At 40.0% G+C, this 23,123-nt stretch overlaps 11 protein-coding genes across 11 annotated transcripts; 5 read left to right on the top strand and 6 right to left on the bottom strand.

Annotated features, from left to right (window-relative positions):
- Window positions 1-471: 471 nt before the first annotated feature.
- On the bottom strand, window positions 472-1,420 carry ATC70_012981 (uncharacterized protein; the record flags this gene model as incomplete). Its single annotated transcript, XM_064832149.1, has 4 exons — window positions 472-719; window positions 782-1,075; window positions 1,143-1,290; window positions 1,349-1,420. The coding sequence occupies 4 exons, from the start codon at window positions 1,418-1,420 to the stop codon at window positions 472-474; spliced, it is 762 nt and encodes a 253-aa protein (XP_064679852.1).
- An 877-nt stretch (window positions 1,421-2,297) lies between these two features.
- Window positions 2,298-2,726, bottom strand: ATC70_012980 (uncharacterized protein; the record flags this gene model as incomplete). The annotated part of the gene is made up of 2 exons (XM_064832148.1): window positions 2,298-2,609; window positions 2,676-2,726. 2 exons carry the CDS (start codon window positions 2,724-2,726, stop codon window positions 2,298-2,300), a joined length of 363 nt encoding a protein of 120 aa, XP_064679851.1.
- A 4,244-nt stretch (window positions 2,727-6,970) lies between these two features.
- On the top strand, window positions 6,971-8,442 carry 60S_3 (60s acidic ribosomal protein P2; the record flags this gene model as incomplete). The annotated part of the gene is made up of 4 exons (XM_064832147.1): window positions 6,971-6,973; window positions 7,041-7,048; window positions 7,227-7,411; window positions 7,475-8,442. 4 exons carry the CDS (start codon window positions 6,971-6,973, stop codon window positions 8,440-8,442), a joined length of 1,164 nt encoding a protein of 387 aa, XP_064679850.1.
- An 85-nt stretch (window positions 8,443-8,527) lies between these two features.
- On the bottom strand, window positions 8,528-9,478 carry ATC70_012978 (uncharacterized protein; the record flags this gene model as incomplete). Its single annotated transcript, XM_064832146.1, has 4 exons — window positions 8,528-8,970; window positions 9,035-9,260; window positions 9,319-9,381; window positions 9,434-9,478. The coding sequence occupies 4 exons, from the start codon at window positions 9,476-9,478 to the stop codon at window positions 8,528-8,530; spliced, it is 777 nt and encodes a 258-aa protein (XP_064679849.1).
- A 204-nt stretch (window positions 9,479-9,682) lies between these two features.
- Window positions 9,683-10,792, bottom strand: ATC70_012977 (uncharacterized protein; the record flags this gene model as incomplete). The annotated part of the gene is made up of 4 exons (XM_064832145.1): window positions 9,683-9,819; window positions 9,942-10,053; window positions 10,132-10,245; window positions 10,307-10,792. 4 exons carry the CDS (start codon window positions 10,790-10,792, stop codon window positions 9,683-9,685), a joined length of 849 nt encoding a protein of 282 aa, XP_064679848.1.
- A 214-nt stretch (window positions 10,793-11,006) lies between these two features.
- MCX1_2 (ATP-binding protein) lies at window positions 11,007-12,233 on the top strand (the record flags this gene model as incomplete). Its single annotated transcript, XM_064832144.1, has 6 exons — window positions 11,007-11,164; window positions 11,217-11,463; window positions 11,541-11,590; window positions 11,646-11,740; window positions 11,807-12,003; window positions 12,057-12,233. The coding sequence occupies 6 exons, from the start codon at window positions 11,007-11,009 to the stop codon at window positions 12,231-12,233; spliced, it is 924 nt and encodes a 307-aa protein (XP_064679847.1).
- A 1,083-nt stretch (window positions 12,234-13,316) lies between these two features.
- ATC70_012975 (uncharacterized protein) lies at window positions 13,317-14,223 on the top strand (the record flags this gene model as incomplete). The annotated part of the gene is made up of 2 exons (XM_064832143.1): window positions 13,317-13,645; window positions 13,704-14,223. 2 exons carry the CDS (start codon window positions 13,317-13,319, stop codon window positions 14,221-14,223), a joined length of 849 nt encoding a protein of 282 aa, XP_064679846.1.
- A 965-nt stretch (window positions 14,224-15,188) lies between these two features.
- On the top strand, window positions 15,189-16,667 carry GAR1_2 (H/ACA snoRNP pseudouridylase subunit; the record flags this gene model as incomplete). The annotated part of the gene is made up of 1 exon (XM_064832142.1): window positions 15,189-16,667. One exon carries the CDS (start codon window positions 15,189-15,191, stop codon window positions 16,665-16,667), a length of 1,479 nt encoding a protein of 492 aa, XP_064679845.1.
- Window positions 16,668-17,260: 593 nt separating this feature from the next.
- RPL43_3 (60S ribosomal protein L43) lies at window positions 17,261-17,890 on the top strand (the record flags this gene model as incomplete). Its single annotated transcript, XM_064832141.1, has 1 exon — window positions 17,261-17,890. One exon carries the CDS (start codon window positions 17,261-17,263, stop codon window positions 17,888-17,890), a length of 630 nt encoding a protein of 209 aa, XP_064679844.1.
- A 1,761-nt stretch (window positions 17,891-19,651) lies between these two features.
- RPC34 (34-kDa subunit of RNA polymerase III (C)) lies at window positions 19,652-21,506 on the bottom strand (the record flags this gene model as incomplete). The annotated part of the gene is made up of 6 exons (XM_064832140.1): window positions 19,652-19,938; window positions 19,996-20,225; window positions 20,306-20,431; window positions 20,486-20,601; window positions 20,671-21,350; window positions 21,407-21,506. 6 exons carry the CDS (start codon window positions 21,504-21,506, stop codon window positions 19,652-19,654), a joined length of 1,539 nt encoding a protein of 512 aa, XP_064679843.1.
- Window positions 21,507-22,001: 495 nt separating this feature from the next.
- On the bottom strand, window positions 22,002-22,937 carry ATC70_012971 (uncharacterized protein; the record flags this gene model as incomplete). The annotated part of the gene is made up of 1 exon (XM_064832139.1): window positions 22,002-22,937. The coding sequence occupies one exon, from the start codon at window positions 22,935-22,937 to the stop codon at window positions 22,002-22,004; it is 936 nt and encodes a 311-aa protein (XP_064679842.1).
- Window positions 22,938-23,123: the final 186 nt, after the last annotated feature.

The following is a 23,123-nucleotide window of genomic DNA, read 5'->3' as shown; positions in this document are numbered from 1 at the left end:
TTGCTACAAAAAGGTTGCCATCATAGATGTACGCGAACAATCTTTCTCTCTGCATCTCACTCTCTGCCTAGCCTCTCTGCGTCCACATCCCATGTCCATCATCAACACTTTCAAGATGAAAAATCAAAAAGATCCAATTGGGTGGCTTATACAGTCTTTTCTCAGGTGTCCTTAAACTAACATCGACATGTTGTTGTGCTATTCAACTTGCTGATGGCTGATAATTTCTGTTATTTGGCGTTCAATGCTGATTCAAACAGGACGAGACAAGAGAGCGAGAGATGCATAGCGAAAATATTGTCAAACGTAGCTGTACGCACCTATTCCAACAAAAAGAGGGAGAAAAGAAAGAGCAACGAAATGTCGTGAGCAAAACTTTTGTTGTAAACGAAAAAATTTTCTTTTTTAAAAAATTTACAGCGAAATACATGGTCATCATTGGCTCAAGTGGAGTTTTTATTCATGGTATGACTACTTGTTCAGTGGTGAAGAAGATGTTGTTGTTGAAGAGGAGGAGGAGGAAGAAGAAGAAGAGCAAGATGTCTTGCATCTTTGTTGAAGTCGTTTGATCATGCCATTGATATTGTCTCGCACTTGCTTTGGCGTGGACATGTCCTTGCTCTTGAGGATCATGATCTTGCTGTAATGTACGTCGTCCTTGTTGTCTCGACTCTTGAGAAGCTGATGCAATGTGTAATCTATGATGCTGATGACAGACACTATGTATACCCAACATGTCAACTCTCTGCTATAGCATCTCTCGTATTCAGTAACAACATACCCCCACAATCTGATCCGTTAATCTGCTGAGGCGTGCTACTGGGTATAAACTGTGCTGCTTTCTTCAATTTGAGTAGTGGTTGAATTCGTCTGCTAGTTAATTCACCATCTCGCAGATTGTTGAACTTGAGCGTATCGTAATAGTAGAATGAATTGACAGCTCTGATATAGACCATGATGGACCAATGTGTCCCACTATACGCTTCATGTGGTTTACCATCATTAACGGGAATGAAGATAGATTCGTACTGATCCATTTGAGGCGGCAATGCTGGCTCTAGTTGCATGACATCTCCTTAAGGGACGGATTAAACCTCTAAACTTTGTCTCTCTGCACAAACACACGCACTCCCGCTACTTACCTTCTGCAAATGTAATCAAATGCACCATGCCAGGCCTTAAAAACAGGTATTTGGCATCCCTGGGTACAAATGTTCTCTCTAAAAACTCCATATGAAACTCGATCATGGTATCGTTCAACCACTGTCCCGGAGCCAGCGTGTCCAGATCCTGCTCATTTTGGACATTTAATTAAGGCAATTAAGCTTTTAAGATGATTGCAACTTACGGATTGACGAATGACTACATCATGATAATGTAAAACTAGTTTGTCTTCCTCTTCTTGGGCTTCTTTTTGCATGATTTGAAAGAGGGAAAACAGAATACGAGAATACAGCGAACGAAAAAGAAAAGGGAAAAAGAATTGGCCCGATTGCGTTCTGTTGTTCTGAATGACAAAAGAGGGGTCTCGCATTGGAGGAGTTGAAGACCTTTATCATGATGGAATCTTGATTCTTCATCACCTTTGATAAGATTAATACGGGTAATTCAAGGCGCATGCTTTGTGGCAGTAAAGATTAGGGTTAAATGAATCATCAGAAATCAACTCTATTATGCTTTTTAGCCTTGGTATTAATGCGTCGGCAGTGGCGGCAACCAAGGACATCACTTTACCCGAAGGTCATAGTTAGTAAATGCTGTAGTATGCGTCAATTGAATTAACAAATACCCTTGGGTTTTAATACCCACCAAGCATCAGTAAGATGTATTCTTGGCCCGCAATACATGGCAATAACATGCGTTAGCGATCATGTCTACCTTTCCAGTGTTTCGAATAAGCTAAGCCGAGCGGATGAACCAGGCCCGTGCCAGTGAAGCCACTATACATTGATAGCCATTTTCATCATCATTTGAAACGAATTATATGTTGAGCAGAGAAAGTAATTTAACTTTTTTTTTTATTATAAATTCAAATCTATATGTACAAATCTATGGTTGTATAAGGAGAGGAAAAGAATTTGCCTTTTCAGAGACGGGCAAAGGAGGAAGACGGTTCCGTGTTGATGAAGCTGGGAAGCATCCGGAGGGTCCTTTTTTTTTCGGGTGATGGGGGTGGGGGGGGTGAGCTGAGTAGGTCAAACATTCAGTAATTGAGAATGGAAATTCAGGCTGATCTAGTAATTTGGGAAAACAGTGCAATTTCAATGAGGTATGTTGAGTTGTCCAGACAAGTCAAATTATGTATCATCAGCAAAGAGCGACGATTCAGAAGGAGAGCTTGGCGTGAATTGATAGGGGTAGTATTGGTAGTTTGTATGAGTGGATGTGGTGGTAGTGGCATGCATCATGGTGCCAGCTGATGTAGAGCGACGACGATCGTAGGAAGGTTGGAATGAGTATAGAAATGGAGCAAGCACAGGAGATGCAGGAGGAGATACGAGAGAAGGTGTCGACTTGAACAAGTCGGTGGTGTGAGTTGGCTTATTGATTTCAGAGCGTTGGTGGTGATCTGTGTTGTCTTGGAAACGACAAGATTCAGAGCAGTAGAGCTATAAAAATCATATTACATTATTAGTGTCCATGTTGAATGTTTAATCAGGCCAACATTGACTTACGTTATTGTCAATACAGTGACGATCGCAGATGATACACCATGAAAGATCCATTTTGATTTTTGAATTATATGTTTGGTAAAGACAGGATCAATGCATTTTTCTTGCTCTCTATTTATATGATTTGTCTCCCATACTCAAAATTAGTCATACCTCAATTGGCCCCCCGCTCATTATGAGTAATAGTTTGTTCGAGTGGCAATATCCACATTGATTATCGATCTAGAGGCCAATCAGATAATCAGTAATTGTTGCCATTCTTTGCTCATTTTGAGACATTTCTTTTTACATTGCGCAGCTTTTGCCCAGTTGGAGTTTCTTTACCCGTCTTTCCCAAATCAAAATTTTGAGTCAACCACATTTCTTTCATCCCCACCTTCCAATTTACCCGACCCTTATTTTACCGTATCTTGCTGTTTGAAAGCAAAATTTTTGTAATGGTGTATTTGCTAATAATATGAGATGATTTAATTTACGGGCAGTTATTAAATATGGGTCATGCAGTGCGCAAGGGCTGATATTCGCTGTGTAACTATTTGCGTGCGTTCTCGTTCATCGCACGTTTTTTTTTTTTTTTTTTTTTTTTTTACACTTCCAATGTACCTAACCTAGCCGAATATTCCTTGATTTGAGGTACTTTTTTTTTTTTGCGTGGATATGCATGTAGTATATCTCCCTCTAAGAACATCTTTGTTTGTATATCTACGTGAGATGAAAATCTACACGACTTATTCTAAATAAGAAACTGGACCGAACAAACGGAATCTACAGTGTATAGTTTTCTTTGAAAAAAGTGCTGCATTCTTGAAAATCGTACCATTAAATTTGCATATAATTTCAAGTATTTGCTCAACAAATACTAAACATGATCCTTGGCTTAATGCTACATATTGAGAATGACATCAAGATGCAATCAGCCACCCATTCGAAGCAAAGAATCTTCTAACATTGTTTTGTTGGCCTATTGAAAGATATCATTTAAGCTCGATGTTAAACCGAGAAATTTGTCTGGCATCCTGTCGCCTTGAGCAAAAAATTATGGGCGTGGCATTGCATTATATGTGTTTCAAATAGAACGAACGTTTGATAATATTTCCGTCGAACACGTTTCCATTATATTTAACCCACATCTTCCCTTTTGTGGAGACAAGGAACGGGTGAACGGTAAGAGACATTAAAAAAAAAACCTTATCGGCATGTCAATAGTCAACAAAATGGCTTCCCTCACAAGTTCTTGCAGAAAATATGGATTCTAAATTTGAACTTTATATATAGATTTGAACTGAATAAGCAGCATTCATCTACTCAGTCTATTTGCATGAGCCTAGAGGTATTTAATATCTGACACATACACTAAAAAAAGGCTTGTAAGTGCGGGTGATATCATATTCGAAATTGATCCTGAAAAGCATTCAAATGTCAGAATGCACTAAATGCTAGGCGCAACGTGATCACATCTTTATAGAATCTATAACATTACATGGTGGTACTTGTGGTGGGATATCTGTAAATTGTGTTTCTCAGCTTCAAACTGCCAGGCTACTAACTCTCATGAATGGTAAAAATTCTCTTGATCTTGATCTTGATACTTAAATACTGATACTCTCACTTCTCAACCATTTACACTAACACGAAGATTCTATAAGTGGCCTGTAACAATATATTGGACTCTTTTGCGATGCTCCATATCTGTGTTGGTAGGAGCAGCTTATATACGGACCTACAGCAAACTCTATTGCCTCTTATTGCTCAAAAGTATGCAAACTACAGCAAAAACAGTGTGCACTTGAGCCGTGGTTTTTCGCGTTGGAAGCCCTTTTAGACCGCTGGAACAGCGCCAAATGGTTGCTCTTGTCCAGCACCTACTTCTTGATACCTTTGCTCAACTTTTTGGGGACCAAAAAATATGGCCGAAAATCGACCAAAAAGCATGAGGGGTATCTCATAGTTTTCCCTCAAAAATCAAACGATCGCGTTTTTCACCTTGAAAATGAAGATTTTTACTATGGTGTGTATTAATTCAAAATGTATCTCTCGACTCAAAGCAACCTCTGAAACCACTTTTATGAGGTCTTCGTATATAAAATTTTGATATTTTGGCTTAAAACCTTATTTCATATTTTCTGGAATTACTCAATAAGTTCAGTCAAGGCATTTATTTTACTTGGCACCATTAGAAGCGTCTTGAAAAGTACTCTTAGATTGTATTAGGAAGCATCGTATGATCATCACAACTTATATAGTCGGATAACACAAAATAGATTAAAGAAGTCGACAGAAGACAGAATTTGGCCAATCTTAAGCAGAAAAAAAAAATGAGTTTGAATGAATTTTGGCAACGGTGGCGATCAGCGCTGCTGCTGGCTGGCCCAGATGCCTTTTTGATGCTGATAACGATGATGGCAACGATGATTGCGATACTGATGAAATAGGGATTATGGAATTAAAAGGACAATTGATTAGCCTGAATATTTTTCTCTTGGGAGTTTTTCCCTATGAAGATATTTTTTGCAATAACAGTATCTTAGAAAAGACGCTGTAGATTTTACACAAGTCCCGTATTTACACATGGCCAGCTTTATGCCGCCATATCAAGAGCAGCATCAGCGAATGGATACCTCCCCCTCCTGACTCTGATATAGCCTTCTTTTTTTTTACTATTAACTGATTGTTTGATGAATTCGTAATAATAAAGTCGATGATAACAATCAGTTGTCAATTGTATCTAAAACGAAAGCAAAAAGCTTCTTTATTACAGGGCATCTAACTAACTTAAATATGATAGATCCCTGGTCAATGACTACTACGTTGAGATGGTATATAAATAGCTGGCCACTGGGGCCTTATGGATTGTTGGTATAGCTTGTTGAGAGGCCAACAAAGTCGATATGTTTCATGTAGTGCAGGTGGATCTCGATATCTTGACATTAGAGAAATTGAATGTATTGTAGTTCCTGAGGCACCTGTGCACACACAATTGACTGGACTTGTACACATAGATGTGATGTGCTACGATAAACATCATCTATGCTGCTACACTGTAAAAGGTGGCTTGAGGAGAAAGTGAATGTAGCCTAAGATGCATGCTTGTATGCAACACTATGTCAAAAGAAGTGCCCCAGCCAATACTAGCCCGCCTCGCAAACACATCACGGTAGGGCAAGTTTATACCACCGGTAACAATCTTACTAACAATGGAGTCCATGTTTTCTTTAGATAACGGATGATGACGGTGTTCTCTTGGATGGGTTGAATGCCTCTCTATTCTCTCACCTGAAAACTATTGCTATCAACAAGCTTCACAGTTTCGAAAGCCAAAGCACGAAGGAACAGTACTATACAACGTAAGTATTTTTTAGGGAGAGTTGGTAGCTAGTTCAAGATGAACTGTGCCAGATAGTCGCGTCAAATTTTGCCGGACTTCGAACATGGTATTGTTCGGTTTCCAGGCAAAGTAGAATACCAATGATCAGTGAATGAGAAGCGAGGTATATGGATACTATAACCATAGAATGTAGACTACAATTAGTATGAAGCTTTCCAAGACAGATTCACTATAATAGTAGCCTGATGTAATGAAAATATACCCAGGCTTCTCCGGAATATGCCTCACACAAAAAAAATACACGACGAGGGACAGACATGAAAGTTTTAGAGTAAAACACAATTTTATTATCACACAAGAGAGCCATATGATATATAACGTAATAAACGTGCCGATTACCTATTGATGGGGATGATATTAGTAATTGATATAACCAAACAGTAAATATTCAGTCAACAGATGTGTCATCAAAGATCAGTAAACAAGTTTTCACATCAATCATTCAGGCAATGTAGATAAGAATTTTTTGTAAGTCATCACTTTCGAAATGATGACACATTTGTTGACCAAACCACTCTAGACATGATACTTACATTATACATCCATAATTCACTGCATTCATTTTGAACTACCATGCATCCATACATCAATAGCAATCATCTTATACAAACATGCCATAATCGATGGATGGCAATCGATATCTGGATACAAGGTAAAGCAAAAGTAGTAAAGATGAAGATGCCTAACATTTGACAGCTCAGGGGTTGCTTAAATAAGCCCTAGCGGAACAGAATGGCACAAAAAAATTTATGTCGGACAGCTCTTAGCGAACATGGCTCGGACAACGGTCTCTCAGCACTGCGGTTGTGGGTTGGGCAAACAGCGAACTTCCATCCCATAATGGTAGATGAGATATGGCTAGAATTTGAATCCTCCTCTTCCTCATCGTCTTTTTGTACTTGGTGTATTAAACATGGTAAGTTTAACAAGACCCATCAATCCATCCATAATCAACCTGATACTCATCATCCATTCAATCATAGTCTCACAGGTTAGTTTCAGTTTGAAATTCTGGATGTTTTTTTTTGCAGTGGATGTACAACATATATCACACACACACACACACACACACACACACACACACACACACACACACACCCGTTGCATGACACACCTTGCGATTTCATTCAATTGCCCAACTGACAAGATATACTAACAACTACATGCAGAAAATTCGAGGCTCCCCGTCATGGTCACTTGGGTTTCGGCCCCCGTAAGAGAACTAGATCTCACCGTGGTCGTGTCAAGGCTTATCCCAAGGATGATGCCAAGAAGCCTGTCCATATGACCGCTTTCATGGGTTATAAGGCTGGTATGACCCACATTGTCCGTGATCTTGAACGTCCTGGTTCCAGTAAGTGCTCTTGAATGGGATGTACAACATTTTTGATCTGACATGTCAAAATCTGTTTTTTAGAGATGCACAAGAAGGAAATCGTCGAAGCCGTTACCGTCATCGAAGCTCCCGCTATGGTTGTTGTCGGTGTCGTTGGTTACGTCGAGACTCCTCGTGGTCTCCGTACCTTGACCACCGTCTGGGCTGAACATCTCTCTGAAGAGGCCAAGCGTCGCTTCTACAAGAACTGGTACCGTTCCAAGAAGAAGGCCTTCACCAAGTATGCTCAAAAGTATGCTGAAGGTGCCAAGGATGTCACTCGTGAACTCGAGCGTATCAAGAAGTACTGTTCCGTTGTCCGTGTCATTGCTCACACTCAAATCTCCAAGGCCAAGCTCCACCAACGTAAGGCTCACCTTATGGAAGTTCAATTGAACGGTGGTTCCGTCGCCGATAAGGTTGAATGGGCTCGCGAACACTTTGAGAAGGAAGTTACCGTTGGTTCCATCTTCGAGCAAGATGAGATGATCGATATCATTGCCACCACCAAGGGTCACGGTTTCGAGGGTGTCACTGCTCGTTGGGGTACCAAGAAGTTGCCTCGTAAGACCCATCGTGGTCTCCGTAAGGTTGCCTGTATTGGTGCCTGGCATCCTAGCAGAGTCATGTACTCTGTTGCTCGTGCTGGTCAACGTGGTTACCACCGTCGTACTGAGATCAACAAGAAGATCTACCGTATCGCCACTGGTTCTGATGCCAAGTCTGGTACCACTGATTACGATTTGACCGAGAAGCCCATCACTCCTATGGGTGGTTTCCCTCACTATGGTGTTGTCAATGACGACTTCGTTATGATCAAGGGTTGTTGTGCTGGTTCCAAGAAGCGTGTCATCACTCTTCGTAAGTCCCTCACTGTCCACACCAAGCGTTCTGCTTTGGAAAAGGTCAACGTCAAGTTCATCGATACCTCTTCCAAGTTCGGTCACGGTCGTTTCCAAACTCCTGCCGAGAAGCATCAATTCATGGGTACTCTCAAGAAGGATCTTTAAGCAATTTCGCATATACAGTAAAAATAATGCTATTATTTTTGATCTAATAAAATAAATTTTTTATACATACAACGCACTTTATTTATTATACAAAAGAGACATCGGGCTTATCAAATTTCACAATGCCTGCATTAAGGTTTTCTCCACCGTATTTCTCCAATGCTTGTAATTCACGTCTAATGTATTGCACAACAAGTGCTAGATCAGTAGCATTGTTTGATGAAATGGCAAACAGGTTTCTCCATAATGCAGCAGCCAAAACGGGGTCGTCCTTGCACATGCCCTCATCATAAGCAACAACACCACCGTGGAATTGTGCTAATAAATCCTTGATGTAGCTGTTGATCACCTTTTGTTGTGAAATGCCATGATCTCTGATTCTAGCTTCAGCGTCTTCAAAGAAACGGTTGACGAGTTCTTGGATGTACAGTTTGCCTTGGCCCTCAGCACGAAGATGAACCATCAACATCCATACATGCAATTGCGTTACTGAAAACCATGATTGAAAGTTATCGGGCAAGTTACACTCTATCAAATACGGAAGAGTTGAGCGACTCAATGCAAGCCCCTGTCAAACACTTGCTGTATTTACCTTTAATGTAGAAATCCTTATTCAATTCCATTTGTTGAGCACAGGTATTGTACAAACTATGGCTGGCCTTGATGGCAGTGGATCCTGTTGAATAATATCCCATTGCTTTTGCTAAACCCAAGACAATCTTCTTTGTAGTTGCTGAATATTTAGATCCCTGTTCTTGGGATTCTGTAGGTGTTGATGTAGAAGAGTTCCAGCGTGTGTGAATCAAGCTGGTTGATTTCTGACATGCAGTGCGGGCATGAGCGAGCGTTCATTGTTCTGATTCAACAGATACTTACCAAGACAGCTGATTGTACGGGGGGCTTGCACTGAGCTAATAAGGGTCGTTGGACTGACCATGTCTGGATATCAAGTTAGTAAGACATTGGATGCATTTCAATAGCTGCAGTTTACATGTTTGATAGCGGGCACGAGTGATTTTCTAGCAATAACAGACATTGCTTGTGATGTTGATATATTTATTGTTACAAGTGTAAAGGTAAGAAAGAAAAAAAAAATCTCTTTAGGTTTATTTGGAAAGAGAGAAAAAGAATGCGGAGAAAAATTTTCATACTGCTGCTTACTAGCTTGAGAGATGTGTGTATGTATACAGACCCACAGTTGTAAGCAGACGTCTTGAGACAAAACTGACTGTGTTTCTCATCATTTCAACTTGTGTTGTAGTCGTAATATACTTCTCACATCGGCCGCAAAACGAAGGGCATCTAGAAAAGGCAAGAGATCCAGTAAACTTTCATCGTTGGGGTTTGATATCCAGGTGGGTAAAGCAATGCCATTTTCTGGTGTATATACATAAAGGGTATGAGTAAAAAAAAAAAAAAAAAATCCATGATTTTTTTTTGGGGAAAAGAGTATATCCAACCCCACTGTTGAGTAATCTAATCCAATGATCGTGCCTTACCTTTATATAAATCAAAAGCAATTGGACTATTATCCACTAGACAAACTTTACACAAATCTTGTTCTGCGAGTGTCAGGTCCTTGAGGAAATTGCCATTTTTTAAAACGCAAGACTATACAACAACAAATGATCATGCCATGCTATTGTCAATATTCAAATTCATTGGTCAAGCGTAGATGGGTATTCTTACTTGTCGAAAGAATCTCTGTGAAATCAAATTGTCCTGATCCAGCCAGTCTATCACGGGGTCAGCATATTCTGCCATAGAAGCTGTATAGATCACCACTTTATACCATTGACTAATCTATTTAGAAGGTTGGCTTTCTGGCAATGACATCAAGGGTATAGCATCATCAAGAACTTACTGTCTTTAAAAAAAAATCCACATGTGGTCGTTTGTACACTTCATAGATGAGGTTTTGCTTGTCGCATTGCACTTCTATGTTTTTGCGAATGACTGAAGCATTGACCTTGGTGTTGATAGAGGCTTCAGAACCGAGTCGAACCGAATGCACTAGTGTTTCATCCAAGTCTAGTATTAATGTCTTGTTTTTATAGTATTGTGAAGCTGTTGTAGTAGTAGTAGTAGTAGTAGTAGTAGTAGTAGTAGTAGCTGTGGTTGTAGTAGAGGGTATATGGCTGGTTGCATTAGCGGTGGCTGATTTGAAATCAAGTAGTCTGGCCGAGGGCTTCATCATGGTGTATATGAAACGAAAGGTAACGGCGAGATAGTGATAAATTTGGGTAAAGAACAGCTTTGTGTTTCTTTTGCGTATTGAATTGGTGGCATTTGCTGTTGTCGTTGTGTTTGTGATGGGCGTAGACAATGCCGTTGTAAATGTAGTCGACATGTTGTATGTGTATGTGTTGTGCGTGGATACAAGAGGAAGAAAAAGAAGGAAAAAAGGGAAAAAAGCTTCAATTTATATGCCAGAGTCAAACAATTAGGAACAACCAAGAACTCTATATTAAAAGCGAGTCATTTTATTCAGCTGTTTGTTGTGCTATCCATCCCTATTTTGCCGCGCTTTGTTTGATATCCCTCTTTTCATCCTCTCATTTTCAATGTCTTTTTCACGTTTATTTGTCTCAAAAGACCGTAAAATAGACTTTGAGTTAACCATCCTAATTCAAGATCTTGCTAATGTACCTTTGGTCAGTGGATTGTACTATGTCAAATGGAAGCTAAAGAATGCAGCACACACCAGTGGTTCAACAGCGAGGTATATTGCTCCAGAGCATGTTGTTGTCCACTCCCAACTAACATCCCATTAGAGCGCCTATCCGAGATCACTGTATATTTTGGGGACATCCCATTAGCACAATGGCCCATCTCGTCATCTCAAAGCAACACATCCTAGGTCCTTGCGAGCTGCGACTGGAGGTATATCAAGAGTTGGGTGGCAGCAGAGACACCATCCCCATCGGAAGCCTCACCATCAATCTTTCCGAATATGCTAGCTCAGGGTTGACAACAAGACGATATCTACTCGATGAGTGCAAGTTCAATTCAACAATCAAGGTGAGTTTAGCATGTTGCATTATTTAGGCATGAGTCTCTTGATTGATATCCCGGCCTCTCTCTCTCTCTCTCATTAGCTATCTATCAAAGTAGACCAGAAATCAGATTCCTCGACAGAATTTCAAATGTAAATATACAAGCGATACAAGTTGATTGAACGTACGAATCTAATTTCTACTTAGCCCACCGTTAAAGAAACAACAAGTCTTTACAGATATACCTTCTATGATTACTGAAAGGCAAGAAAGATCGGCTGTCTTTGATGAGCGATCATTGCGTAAGGAGGAGATTGAGAGCATTTATCAAGCTATCCGTAGTTTTCTAAATACTTTAATTTTGTTAGACTCGGCTCATTTGAGCACTAGTAGCTACAGTAACATGAACAATAGCAACAGTTTACCAAATGGTGGTAATGGCAGCGGCGGCGGTGGTGGTGGTGGTGGTGGAGGAGGAGGAGGAGGAGGAGGCAATGATGCCGCAGTATCCTCGTTGCGCCCACAAACACCTATCCTCAGAAAGTCTCAATCAGCCATGTCTTTGGTATGTAACTATGTTCATTTATGATACAACAATTAACGTATTTGTTTATTCAGCCTCAATACTGTCGGCAAGTTACACCTTTCAGTGATACAGATGACCCCTCTCCCACAGATCTGGTGGAGCAGCTATTCAAATCAAAACCGCCTGCTACCACAGTACCAAGTTCCAAGCTGTCGATTTCAGTGGGTAATGGGGGGTCTTCTAGTCCTGCTCATCCATCTCCAAAATAGATACTCAAAAACAATAAAGCATGTGCATAATAATCTTGTTACTACTACTACTATGGCTACATGGCGTTTTTGTAACGTTACGCATAGGGTAACTTTTTGGCAAGATGCAAATGCAAAGCGTATGTTAATTAGATACCGCATTCTAATTCGCTCCTTATGAAGCCCATGTACATTATCTATAAATCTTGTCATTTTTATTAAATTGATGTTGCACTGGGACACTACAGGTAGTGGCGTGGAAACTTCACAAGGAGACAATTTTGGGCTTTGGAACACTTTAGCAATTCAATCTGTCAGACTTTAATTTAAAGAGGCAATATGAAGCAATGAGGGAAATACTTTTCTGTTTAGCAGAGGCATTTGATATCGCTTGTACTTCCATGGGATAAACAGAGATCTGAGTGATTTTCGCAATATTGATGAGCCCGTCTGACGTGTGCACAAGATGCAATGACCCCTTACTTTTGTGCAGAGTGAAAATTGTCTTAATTTAGTTTGCATTAGTTCTCCAGAATCAAGTTGGGGCCCTTGATGAATGAACTGCAACGCTGGATTTGACTCTGCCGTGATACTCTGAATGCGTATCAAGAGACAATTCGTATACGAACTGGAATTTACTGCATATTGCTCAAAAATATGCAAAACACAGCGAAATTTGAATGCATTCAAGCAGTAAGTTCTGTTGTAAGGTGTTTTAGACCGCCAGAGCAGCACCAAACAATTCCTCTCATTCAGCACTGACTTTCCGACACCTCTGCCCAACTTTTTGGGGATCGCCAAAAATCGACCAAAAAGCATGAGGTACCCCCCTCATGGTTTTCAGCAAAAATCAAACGATCGCATTTTTGACCTCGAAAATGAACATTTTTATTATGGCATACAGTGCTTCCAACAGTCGTCAGTATCGCACACGGTCGAAAATGATGTCGCAAGCCAATGCAAATCAATGTTGTCAGTTATCCAACATCAATTTCGTACTTTCCAGGAACCAAGTCGTATTTTTAGAAACCATGTCGTGCATTTGAAAATGAAGATTTCCTGGATCTGTTTTTTTTTCGTTTCTTCAATTGTTTAAAGTTTAACATGAGTGCAATATTTTTATTTGAAGATGGACATGGAAATGTCGTTGATGAGAATGGAGGCCCTAAACCCATGGAATATATCGTTGATCAGAATGAATTTATTGTAGCGTCGATTGCGACTCATAGCGAGTACTTGAAAAATATGCCCTCTTGTGAATCTTCATCGGTTTGTCCAATGTTGATGGAAAAGCCAAAAGATGAAGACATCCGTATGAAAGAAGCAGACACAAAACGTGATTATGTGCGGTACACCGTTCAGGATAAGGCTCGATTTTTCGACCTGAAGATTGAAAAAGTGTATGAGCGCATCAGCTGCAGCGAAGCAGTTGGGTATTCACATTCGAACTGCGCAGAGATGGGTTAAGCAGTACAATATGCGTCCTGATAGTATTTTCGAGTTTTGTAAGCAGGTTGGTCGTAAATGTATCTTGAGCGAAGAGCATAAAGCTGCTGTTATCGACTTCATTGATGCTAATCCTTTTGCTGCTGTTGTTGAAGTGACTGAACATTTGTTGAATCGGTTCAATGATCTTAAAGTTTCACGTAGCACTGTTTATAATTTCATGAGAAGTGAGTGCAATCTTTCTTTGAAGAAAGCTGACTTCCATTCTATCGAAAGAAACAGCCCAGCAAAGATTGAAGAGAGACATGATTGGGTTCGTAAATGGGAAAATACTGATATGCATTTTTTGACGAATTGCGTGTTTCTTGACGAGTCAGCTTTTGATATCAATATGAAACGCTCAAGAGCTTGGTCCAAAAAAGGTACGCGCGCCATTGTTACTCGGCCTACTACGAGAGCAAACACAACATCGATACTGGGTGCTATCTCAGCTGCAGGTTTGATCACAATTGGCGTAAAAAAAAACCAAGACCTGCAAAGAAGAGAAAGACGGAAGGGTATGTAAAGCTCAGGGACTGTGGCTGGCCACTACATAAGTTTCTTAAAAATGACTCTCGATGAAATGGACAAACATCTTCATATGAAGGGTCATTATATAGTCATGGATAATGCACCCATTTACACGCATGAAAACATAAGGAGATACATTGAGTATCGAGGATACAAATGTGCATATCTTCCTACATACTCTCCGGAGTTTAACCCAATAGAACAACCCTGGACAATAGCAAAAAGTAAGATTAAGCGCCATAGGTTTTTGCAGGGAAGACACTTTATCAAAGAGAATTACAGAAGCGTGCAATAATGTAGAAAAAGGTCACTTCAAAGGTTTCGTTTCGCATTCTTACAAGTGTTGGGATAAATATTGAAACAGGGAAGCAATGTAATGGCCACTGGCCGCAAACATCTCTCACGCAGAATCAAAAAAAAAAGAAGCCTCGAGCACCCCAGTGAGCTTCAAGAAGACTCCATGAAGGCAAAAGGTGGTGATGTGAAGGCAAAGTGCGGCAACGATTGGGCACAATTGCATGTAAAAAAGGAAATTACTTATGCCAAGTTTTAAGTCTGCCTTTGGTAATTTTTTCTCTTTGAATTTTCTGTAAATAGATGAAATGTGGTGCATAACATAAGAATGAAAGCAAATATAGTGTTGGTGAATAAGAGCAGAACGATTTACGGATTTCTTTTTTATTTTTTCATAAGTGAGAAAATACGCTGCGAGTTGCAGGAACAATAGAAAGATTGGTATCATTAATTAACAGGTAGAGATTAGGTCAGCCCAAATGGGCCGAGGAGTAATAAATACTTTTATGCTTGTTCATGTATATTTTCCATACTTCTATATGACATTCATAAACTATAAGAGCCAAGCAATTATTTTATACCTTTTTTGACATTATTTTTTTAAGCAATACCATTGTTTACATTCAATTCAATATTAACAAAATTTTAAATTTCAAATTATATATTATGCCTCCAGCCAACACCAATCTCGATGTTAACGTACTTGTTTCTGTCAACAAACGTTTTATCAACAGGGCAGACGTAAAAACTATTTTGCAAGCAAAGCATGACTGGAACACACCTGGATTGTGCTTTAAAGGGAAAACCGTTGGCCGTTCAACAGTCAATGAAAAGGTCAAGTACCATGTTATTTTGGATGAAGCACCTGGTATCACATTGTCCCTTTCCTGCGGTTGCCTCAAATACATTCGACGACTGGAGTCTAGCACTTCCAGCAGCGCCAGCACTCAAAGCATCCCTGATATGGCAACAACCGAAAATATGCTAGAAGATGCTATCGAAGGGGACAACGAAGAGGAAGAAGAAATTGATTTGACTTCTGGCGGGTGGACCGAAGGTCAAGTATTTGTCCACAGTTGTTTACGACAATCTGGCTCAGACCTTTGCTCCAAGTCCACATTAAGCATAAACAATGCATCAGTTTCTTCCCCTTTGGACTATTTCTTGTTTTTCTTGCCTTTAGATCACCTTCATTTGATCATAGGAAACACTAATGTTCATGCAAGAAATACGCTTGATTCTTGGACCAATATCACTTTTGCCGAGTACTTGATGTGGATTGCTCTGTTGACCGTTATGACAGTGGTCAAGCATGGTGACCGCAAAGCTTACTGGAAGCAAGGATCTAGCCGCTTTACGATGACAATAGATTTCAGCGAATATATGACTTTCAAAAGATTCAACGATATCATGAGAATGCATGTTTTTGAAGTTCCCAGCAAAGAAAACCAGCTAATCGACCCACTTTATCAAATCCGATCTACGATTAGCGCTTTTAACTGCCATATGCCCATGTGCATCTCACCAGGGAAATATTTGGTGATAGATGAATCAATGAATCAATGGCTTGGTATAGGGATGCCAAATTTAAAGAAGGCCCCTCGTAAGCCTCATCCTATCTGCCAAGAGTTTAAAACACTAGCTGATTGCCATACGAGTTGCATCCTCAGAATGGACACAGTCAGCGACCCAGTGTCCAAGGAGTTTGGCGACGAGCCTGGCATGAAGAAATTGACTGCGACCGTTAAGCGTTTGGTACAGCCCTGGTTTGGTAGTAGAAGAACAGTAATTGCTGACTCTTGGTTTGGATCTCCCGATATGGTCATAATGCTTTTCAACCTTGGCTTATTCTCCATCATGCAAGTGTGTAAGCGCCATTACTGGCCTCGTGGAATGCCTCAGACTGATATTGTGGAAAAGGTGGAAGAAGCTTATGGTAGCTGCTATACCATGAACAAATGTCTGGTTAATGGCGGTAGTCTATTTACTTGTGCCTATCGCGATCAAAAAATCAAAGCGTTTATTTCATCATGTAGCACGACAATCCCTACAGGTGAGAAGGTGTTCGAAGGACCTCGCGGTAGAAGAATTACTATTCAAAGGCCCGAGGTTGCAGAGGAATACGAGACACACAAAAGTAAGTAGATAGTAGCAGTATATAGAGGCATGCAAATTTACATTTTAATTTTAGGCTCTGTCGATGCTGCAAATAATTTGAGAGATAAAATGGCCTCGTATCACGATATCATCGCAACTGAGAGGTGGGAAATGCGCTTTTTTGGCTTTTTCTTGGGAATATGCGAAGCAAGTGCCTTTAGTTCATTTCGGGTCTTTGCCAATGATGGAAAAAAGGGCATATCACATGCTTCTTTCAAGGATATATTGGCATGGAATATGCTGAAGCACTGCCAAAAGCTGGCTAATAGCGACGCCGAAGAAGCAGAAGAAAGTCGAAGACCACTCAGAAGATGCATGACTCATACGCTTGTGTCAATGAGTCGAAATAATGGAAGCAAGCGTGTTCGATTAGCTTGTAAGACTTGCCGCATGTCAGGTACAGTCGACGAAAAAAGGTTGGCCCAAAAAAAAAAATTGGCCAGTTTGAAATGAAAATGGATCATAATTTGAAATTGGGTCATAATTTGAAAATGGGTCAGTACGAAAATGGGTCACCAATACAGAAATGTAATGAGGATTGGCCAAATTCTCTCTTCTTGAATTTTTTCATATTGCTTAACATGAACAAAGAATACAATTTTGACAGTGAGACAGTGCCTGTGATGATACAATCATACATGGACTGGGAAGAAACTGCAGCAGTAAATGCAGCACAAAAAGAAGCTAAGAGGAAGACCAAACCTCACTCGAACGAGCCCTCCCTTGATGTAGTGAAGAAGGAAAGGGGATCATACATTACCAAGAACGAAGCAAAGGTAGTCAATTTGACCAATTTGTTGCAAGAGTTTGAGAATATGTCTATCAGTGAAGCAGGTAGAAAGGTAGGACTCTCCAAGTCAACAGCTATTCGTAAAGTCAAGCAGTGGAATCAAATGACAAGCGAAATAGCTGAAAAAGGGTTCCCTGATTCTATCGCAATCAAAGAAGGAAAGGGACGACCCACAATACTCAAAGACGAACATACTACTGTATTTATCTTTGAGCTGCTGGCTAATGAGCCAACATTGACAGTCGAAGCTGTTACAGACCACCTGTCAAAAGAATTTAGAGATATACAGATCACCCCCCCCCCCAGATCAGTGGAGAATCACATAAAGAAGAAGTGCCGCCTAACCTACAAGCGTATATCATTCCTAGATATTATGGCAGGAACACGGATGAAACTGTTGCCAAAAGACGAGATGCGGTAGCATACTGGGTTAGCCAGAACATAGACTTTATGAATGAATGTGTATTGTTGGATGAAGCTGGCTTTAACAGGAGTATTATGCATCACTCATATGGATGGCCTGAGGCTGGAACACCTTGCAAAATTGATGTTCAAACGAAGGGAGCAAATGTCAGCATCTTGGGTGCTATTTGTAAAAGTGGTTTAATCACATTATCCAGAAAAGAAGTTGTATTTAGTGCTAGGAGTGAAAAACGAACTCGAACTGGTGAGAAATCTCAGGCCCCCCAAGAGGAAGGGTACTACTACCAGCTGTGGCTTCCTTGAGTACATAGAGCAGGTCCTCACGACACTGGATGCGGCTAACATGAGCTACAAATATCAAGTTCTTGACAATGCATCCATTCACAAGGCTGCACTTATTGAAGATTGGGTTGGGCAACGTGGTTATAAACTTCTCTTTTTGCCACCTTATTCTCCTTTTTTTAAAATCCGATCGAAGAGTTTTGGTCCAAGCTGAAGACTGTTGTAAATAACGATCCTTCTTCTGTCAGGCAGAATGAAAAAAATCTCTGATCGTATTCACAACGCATCACTTCACATCAGCAGAGAAGATGGCGAGAATTGGATAAAGCATTCTTTGACGTTCTGGCAGAGATGTTTGAATTGTGAAAAGGGATTATAAGAAACAAAATAAAAAGCATACATTACACTTCTTTATTGGTGACCCATTTTCAAAATCGGTGATCCATTTTCATTTCATATCTCTTTTACTTTTTCTTCAATTCTTCTTGAACAACCATTTTCATTTCAAACACCTTGTATTACAAATCTCTGCTTATTCAAATCTTGCGGTTTTACTGGGCGTCTCTTTTAGGATGCTGGCTTACTGGGCATCTCTTTTAGGATGCTGGCTTACTGGGCATCTCTTTTAGGATGCTGGCTTACTGGGCATCTTTTTAAAGAAGCTTGTTGCATCCAGCAGGATACTGGAGTTAGAATAACCCAGCTGTAGTCGGATCACGATACTTCATTTTGAAGCTAGATCTTTTGATAGAGTCTCAAGATAAGGAACAAGCTATTTAGTGGTTTGAGAACATTCTAAATGGTCTGTGCTGAATAAGAGATTTGGGAAGATTGCGGCACGTTTGAGACAATGCCTAACTCAACCTAAATTCTTGATCAGACCATTGTTCCTGATAAAATGCTGTGTTGTAAATATATGTTTGACACTTGTCAAACATTAGGTTATTAAACAATAAGATAGATCGATTGACTTAGCGATTATGATTCAATATAAAAAGGTGTGCTTATTTCAATTAATAAATCTTTAGTTTTCGTATCTGGCTTAATTTACAAGTCTTTATTATCTTTTTATATTATCGCTACTTGTATCTTTTCTCTGGATACAACAAAGCTGTGTTGTGTAAACTTTTTATTTCTCGTATATAAAATCTGAGGAAGAAGAAGAGAGAAAATTTTAATACGTATGATCGGTCATTGACATGGTTAACCTCTCTGTTTGTTGACAGATGCTGTTGTAGTAATAAGGTACAGGGGAAGTTTATGTGGATCAAGAAATTTTTTAATCGGAAAGAGCCTTTTGTTTGTTTGCAACCAGCAGTAACAATTAAATATATAATTGAAAATCAAATATGAACCCATTTAATTTATTCAAATAAAAATGTAATTTACACTTTTGCTCTTATCTTATTTTGACAAATGAATCATGGTATATTTAGAGAGAGAGAGGGGATACATTCACAAAGGAAGGGGAGGATGATCAATGGTTATAATGACTTGTAATTGATTTTCGCTTGCGTGACGATTTGGGATCCGTAGCGTTGTGGAGCATGTTATCAGTGAGTGTAAATGGATCATTTGCATAGCTGTGGCTGCCGCTATTTAAAGTATATTGAAAGCAGGAAATAATTTTGACAACCTTGTCCAGTTGTGAAAGAAAAAGGGGCACATGATCAAGGGTAAGAGGTAGTTGGATATGTGCGATCTCACACATTGTATACAAATAAGCTTGGGCGCGAGTAAATATGTAGAAAGTGGCATATTTGCCTAAGAAAAAAAAAAGGTGAGAATGCGAACAGCAGATGAAACTCAATTGGAGCTTACCGACAACAGTGAAGGTAAAGATTTCTTTCAACTTGTGTTTATCGGATGCGGCCTTGGCCAACAGTGTAATGCGCATTAAATCAATGCCAGCCAACCGATGATTGAGAGCTTGGTATTGCGCTTTTACCTCACCGCAGCCAATTCGCTTACTCAATGCTGCTCCATTTGTGATATTTATTGAGGCATCTAATCGTGTAGTGGCTTGCTTTTCTTCATCGCTGACGGAAGTCCTATTCAATTTACGTTATGGACGTTAAATCTTATTCTTTTCTGAAATACCCATTTTTTCCTGCCAAAATTCTTTACTTACCATCTAAAAATTATGTTGTTATCCAAGTCCTCGAAAAGAGGGGCCAGGATTGCTTCCAAATGCCTTGTGATTAATTCAGTTTCTTTGGGCCCATCTTCAACAATATGACGGGGTAGTTTTTCCACCCTATCAATGGTATGAGTTTTTACTAGTTAAATCTTCGCATCTCAAGATATTTACATGTTACGAACGGCCAACAGAATCCTGTTTGTAGAATTGAGGCCATCCTCCTGTATCATTGCAGAAATTCGGCACGATGCTCCCAAACGCGTACATATGTTATTTCGGTCGCCATCCTAACAAAAAGTCAAAAGCCATTCAGCGACAAGTAGCTGCCAGCTTTTTTTTTTTAAAAAAAAAATTACCAAATCCATTTGTCCCATAATTTCTTCAAGTCGGTTCCTGGTTGAAGTTGGGAATGGTTGATACGCAGTCTGCTGCTTAGAAAGAATATGTCGGCGAAGTCCTTCACAAGTGTTAAGATCGATATGCCTGTGCAAATCTTCATGAGTGCGCGCAGGCTTTAGCAAGAGAACTGACGATAAGGCCAATATATGTTGCATATGTTCTTCAATAGTGAAGGCAGCATCTTCTCGCAGCCGGCTTTGCGCATCCAGCTGAAACTTATAAAACTGAGCAGACACGTCGATACTGTTAAAGAGCAGACGATCTTCCATTGGTGGTGGAGAAAAACTCAACTCATCAAGTACAATTGAAGAAGATAACGTGGAGGAAGTGGGTGATGAGGTCAAGAGGGTTGACGCGGTTGATACGTTTGATGCTGTTGATTCAATAAGCGGTGACTCCTTGCTGATATTCACAGAGCTTGTTGTTTCAGCTGTTGTCGCAGTGTTGGTCAAGGCATCTGGCTCGACTTTTAAAGACAAGCTTTCTCTGGGGTCAGATTGAGGCGCAGAGTCGTAAACAAACGAGCATGGCAGCTGTTTCTTTGCCAAATGTACCCTCAAGGTTTTTGCAGATTTTAATGGTTTTCGACAACATGGGCACGGAAATCCGGAAGCAGTACGAGACACATTTGTTTCCCCTTTGCATTTTTGTTATAAGTACTAATACAAATAAATGAATAAATCTAGCACTCACCAACTATCACCGTAGAAACATGTTGATCTAACGTGTGACTATCGCGTTTGCCTTTCGTTTCAAATAGATCGCTGCAATATCTACACTGGTTCTTCAACATTGTTGGAATATGTTTAAAAAAAAAAAGTAGTGGTTGTATGGGGAAAAAGTAAAAGAGGCATGAAATGAAAATGGATCACCGATTTTGAAAATGGGTCACCAATAAAGAAGTGTAATGTATGCTTTTTATTTTGTTTCTTATAATCCCTTTTCACAATTCAAACATCTCTGCCAGAACGTCAAAGAATGCTTTATCCAATTCTCGCCATCTTCTCTGCTGATGTGAAGTGATGCGTTGTGAATACGATCAGAGATTTTTTTCATTCTGCCTGACAGAAGAAGGATCGTTATTTACAACAGTCTTCAGCTTGGACCAAAACTCTTCGATCGGATTTTAAAAAAAGGAGAATAAGGTGGCAAAAAGAGAAGTTTATAACCACGTTGCCCAACCCAATCTTCAATAAGTGCAGCCTTGTGAATGGATGCATTGTCAAGAACTTGATATTTGTAGCTCATGTTAGCCGCATCCAGTGTCGTGAGGACCTGCTCTATGTACTCAAGGAAGCCACAGCTGGTAGTAGTACCCTTCCTCTTGGGGGGCCTGAGATTTCTCACCAGTTCGAGTTCGTTTTTCACTCCTAGCACTAAATACAACTTCTTTTCTGGATAATGTGATTAAACCACTTTTACAAATAGCACCCAAGATGCTGACATTTGCTCCCTTCGTTTGAACATCAATTTTGCAAGGTGTTCCAGCCTCAGGCCATCCATATGAGTGATGCATAATACTCCTGTTAAAGCCAGCTTCATCCAACAATACACATTCATTCATAAAGTCTATGTTCTGGCTAACCCAGTATGCTACCGCATCTCGTCTTTTGGCAACAGTTTCATCCGTGTTCCTGCCATAATATCTAGGAATGATATACGCTTGTAGGTTAGGCGGCACTTCTTCTTTATGTGATTCTCCACTGATCTGGGGGGGGGGGGTGATCTGTATATCTCTAAATTCTTTTGACAGGTGGTCTGTAACAGCTTCGACTGTCAATGTTGGCTCATTAGCCAGCAGCTCAAAGATAAATACAGTAGTATGTTCGTCTTTGAGTATTGTGGGTCGTCCCTTTCCTTCTTTGATTGCGATAGAATCAGGGAACCCTTTTTCAGCTATTTCGCTTGTCATTTGATTCCACTGCTTGACTTTACGAATAGCTGTTGACTTGGAGAGTCCTACCTTTCTACCTGCTTCACTGATAGACATATTCTCAAACTCTTGCAACAAATTGGTCAAATTGACTACCTTTGCTTCGTTCTTGGTAATGTATGATCCCCTTTCCTTCTTCACTACATCAAGGGAGGGCTCGTTCGAGTGAGGTTTGGTCTTCCTCTTAGCTTCTTTTTGTGCTGCATTTACTGCTGCAGTTTCTTCCCAGTCCATGTATGATTGTATCATCACAGGCACTGTCTCACTGTCAAAATTGTATTCTTTGTTCATGTTAAGCAATATGAAAAAATTCAAGAAGAGAGAATTTGGCCAATCCTCATTACATTTCTGTATTGGTGACCCATTTTCGTACTGACCCATTTTCAAATTATGACCCAATTTCAAATTATGATCCATTTTCATTTCAAACTGGCCAATTTTTTTTTTTGGGCCAACCTTTTTTCGTCGACTGTACCT

Source organism: Mucor velutinosus (genome assembly GCF_035048745.1).
Source record: "Mucor velutinosus strain NIH1002 chromosome Unknown tig00001571, whole genome shotgun sequence".
NCBI lineage: Eukaryota > Fungi > Mucoromycota > Mucoromycetes > Mucorales > Mucoraceae > Mucor > Mucor velutinosus.
The sequence above is the reverse complement of the archived record's forward strand: the minus strand, read 5'-3'. Positions and strand labels throughout refer to the sequence as shown.